Source organism: Cicer arietinum, chromosome 5, assembly GCF_000331145.2.
Source record: "Cicer arietinum cultivar CDC Frontier isolate Library 1 chromosome 5, Cicar.CDCFrontier_v2.0, whole genome shotgun sequence".
Taxonomy (NCBI): Eukaryota; Viridiplantae; Streptophyta; class Magnoliopsida; order Fabales; family Fabaceae; genus Cicer; species Cicer arietinum.
In genome coordinates, this window is record NC_021164.2 from 70,280,675 (window position 1) to 70,283,873 (window position 3,199).

The 3,199-nt window shown below is 34.9% G+C and overlaps 1 protein-coding gene across 2 annotated transcripts in view; it reads right to left on the reverse strand.

Moving 5' to 3' along the window:
• The window catches only part of LOC101492775 (DNA polymerase delta catalytic subunit), a 14,390-nt gene extending 11,593 nt beyond the window's left edge, over window positions 1-2,797 (reverse strand). Inside the window, exons 1-5 of one of the 2 annotated variants that reach the window (XM_012716503.3) lie at window positions 2,356-2,797; window positions 2,107-2,217; window positions 715-821; window positions 446-605; window positions 1-133 (exon numbers count right to left, since the gene is read on the reverse strand). In XM_012716503.3, the coding sequence (XP_012571957.1) occupies window positions 1-133; window positions 446-605; window positions 715-821; window positions 2,107-2,217; window positions 2,356-2,611 (767 nt within the window). In that variant the 5' untranslated portion in view covers window positions 2,612-2,797. The remainder of the gene's footprint in view (window positions 134-445; window positions 606-714; window positions 822-2,106; window positions 2,218-2,355) is intronic. The other variant, XM_004502901.4, reaches the window with a different exon arrangement.
• Between the last annotated feature and the right edge of the window lie 402 nt (window positions 2,798-3,199).

Here is a 3,199-nt window from a genome sequence, read left to right on the forward strand (position 1 = left end):
GGAATTTCAATCCAATTTCCGCCAACTATGTTGCAATCAATCATGAAACGAAGAGCAAAAAGTACATTGCTTTCATAAGTCATGAAGTTTTTCATGCCAAGACCATCAAGCTGAATACCTCTATCAAGAATACCTGTCAAGTTTTCAAATTTTGGAAGAAAAAACTTAAAGAGCAGATTGGAAATTGCAGTTGAGAAAGACCATTGTCAAAATAAATATTCCAACATACTAGCGGCAACTTTCGAAGTGCATAAAAAATTAAACTTAACACAACACAATGTGCATATCATGGTCATTCCCAGACAATTTTGTATTAAAATGCAGCAAATGAGAACTAAGAATGTAGGTTAAATATCGATCAGGTAACAATACTGTCTTCCAATGAGATTCGATAAGACTATTAATATATTGGACATAGAATGTCTACTATAATATCAAAGTTTACCACGACAGCTAGCAACCATTGTTGGGAGTGCAACCACAATTTTGAGAAAGGGATGGGAATTTATTTGCTGATAATACATGATGCTCCTTCTCTGCACCATTTCAATACGACGAACAAATTTTCCTACATTACTGTTTCTATTGGCTTCTCTCATCCTTGCCTGAAGCATCACAAGATGTTAATGTAAGCAAATTAAGGCAATTGAAAAGCTAAAAAATTGTTCATTTTCTTGATTAAAAACAATTATTTTCAAGAACCAGGCCAGATACCTCGAGGATTTGATGAAAATGAGAGATATCATCTGGTCCCATTCCAGGAGGGCAGCTGATGTAAAAATATGGTTCAAAACCATGAACCTTGCAGCAAACACTGTGTCCTAACAAACAAACAAAATATAAGTTTATTATAGAATTCCTGCAAGGCACTGCATGATTGAGGGCTATATCATTAAGTACAATGGTATATAATTTTATATCAACTTTTTCAAATAAACACTTGAAATAGAGATGGTCTTGGGCCACTTATGCTGATACATGTGATGGAAAATTAATGTGATTTACATGAGAAAGAAATTGCATGTGCAAGATAGTAAAAATACTTTCCTGTTTGTGTTTTCTATAACTGTGTTGCAAGGATGTCAACAGCTACAAAATTGTCTTATGGATCTTCAAAAATTACAAGTTGGGGATCACAATTTATATTATTTTCTCACGCTGTTAAAGTCTGTTTGTGACATATTAGCTTAAATCATGTTGATCGGTTCAATTCTGGGTATAAAAGATATGTTCACCTCAAGTTTGTCGGCGCATCAATGTGCCCTTGTGGAAGTATTGATTACTGTATATCTAGACTTGAAAAATATTGATAAAAAATTAAGCCTGAAAAGTATTTATATGTCTAGGTTGGTCAATCTTAATTTGGAAACCAAAATGATGCAAACTGAACAAACCAAAATAAGTTTGGTTTCTTTAATTTAAAAACAGTTTGATTCAGGTTTCATTTGAGAAGCCAGATAGAACATGTATATTAGTTATATACTAATCTATCGTGTATTGTTTACATATTAACAATATATTAAACTTACAATATATTAAACTTCAATTTTTTGTGAAACTCTTTAGATCAGTTTGCCATATCTATGTATTGGGCATGTGTTTAGTAAAAGGGTTTAGGAAAATTTAGTGAGTGGTTAGTGAAATGAACAAAAGTTTAAGTAAAATTGCCATTTATAAAGAAAATTGTGGTTGATCATAACCCGTTGAACTGAACCAAATCTATTAAGTTTGGTTCGGTTAAATTGCATTCTCTTATAAGAATCAAACCAATTGGTTCTCTGATTCCCAATATATAAAAATTTATTAGTTTGGTTAGGATATCTTTCCCCCCTAAAAACTAAACAAAACTACAATCAATAATTTGATTTACCGAGCAAAATGATTACCTAGATCCTTAAGAACTGACAACAGAAATGCTCAAATGTTCAACTAAACCAATCAAAAGTTCCTTAGTTAAGTTAGACATTCGGGTTTTCTTCTCTACAAGCATTTTCTACTTCACAAATTGAACACTGTAAACAGACAAATCCGAAATTGCTGACTTCCATTTCTCTAAGCAACCAAAAAAATTTGCAGTATGGAAGAAAAAAAGAAACACGAACTAACCTTCCTTGGTTACTCCAAATATTCTAATTATGGCAGCAGGTCCAGACGAGTTCGGTAGCAATTCTTTATGACTCTCTCCAATCACATAATCAATCTCTAGCTGCTGAAAAACTACAAATGAAAACGAAGAAGAAACAAAAAAAAATCAAATTCCAGCAACAAAAAATAAAAAGAAAATTCAAATTGAAAACCCTAGCGTCGGGTAAAGAGGGAGTGCTGAACATAAATCGGTGCAATGCAATTACTCACGAATGCTACGAGATTGGGAGATATAGTCCTGGGAGAGTGGAGGACGAGTCCACTTTGAGAGACGAGTAGCTAGGGCCTGGCGTTGCTCGATGTCACGGAGAATTGCGGACTCTTCGTCTTCCGAAATGAGGGTTTCGTCCAGGAACACGTCTTCGTCGAGAAACTCGTCTTCCTGAGACAGTGCCTGTTTCGTCGGTGGTTGTTGCGGCGGTGCCGGTGCCGCCGCCGCACGCTTCCGTGAGGTGTTTTTGTTCATTGGAGAAGAGAGGTAAGCAGTGTTGAGAGTGGAACTCTGTGTGTGTGTGTGAGAGAGAGAGAGAGAGAGAGAATAATGAGATTCCCGCCACTTCTTGTCGGGGGTTATTGAGCAGTGAGTTTTTCCCGCTTGCGGGTCACGTAGTCCTCACTCCTCACCATATCGTGACTTTAGCAATATACGACCCAAAATTCAAATAAGGAAATGATTAATTTCACGAACCTTATTTCGTGCACAAATTATGTGGCACATAAAAAATCTTAACTTTCTCTCTAATCTTATATGTACATTCTCAAAATATTGCTTTCTTTCAAAAATAAAAATTAAGCCGTGTCAATACTTTTGTGGTTATAGTAGAATCACTGCTCTCAAAGCTTTGGATGCTTACTAGATTGATTTTACTGCCATATTTTTTTATTGGAGTTTGTTTTGATGGTTGAACTTCCATTTGTGCACATTGAAATAATTTGTCTTCTTCAATTTTGTTAGTTGTATTTGATTTTATTTTCCTTTTCTCTCTAGTTGGCACTTTGTTTGCTTTTCATGTCTTTTGCAACAACAAAAATTCATATAAATGGTAAAGCAGGT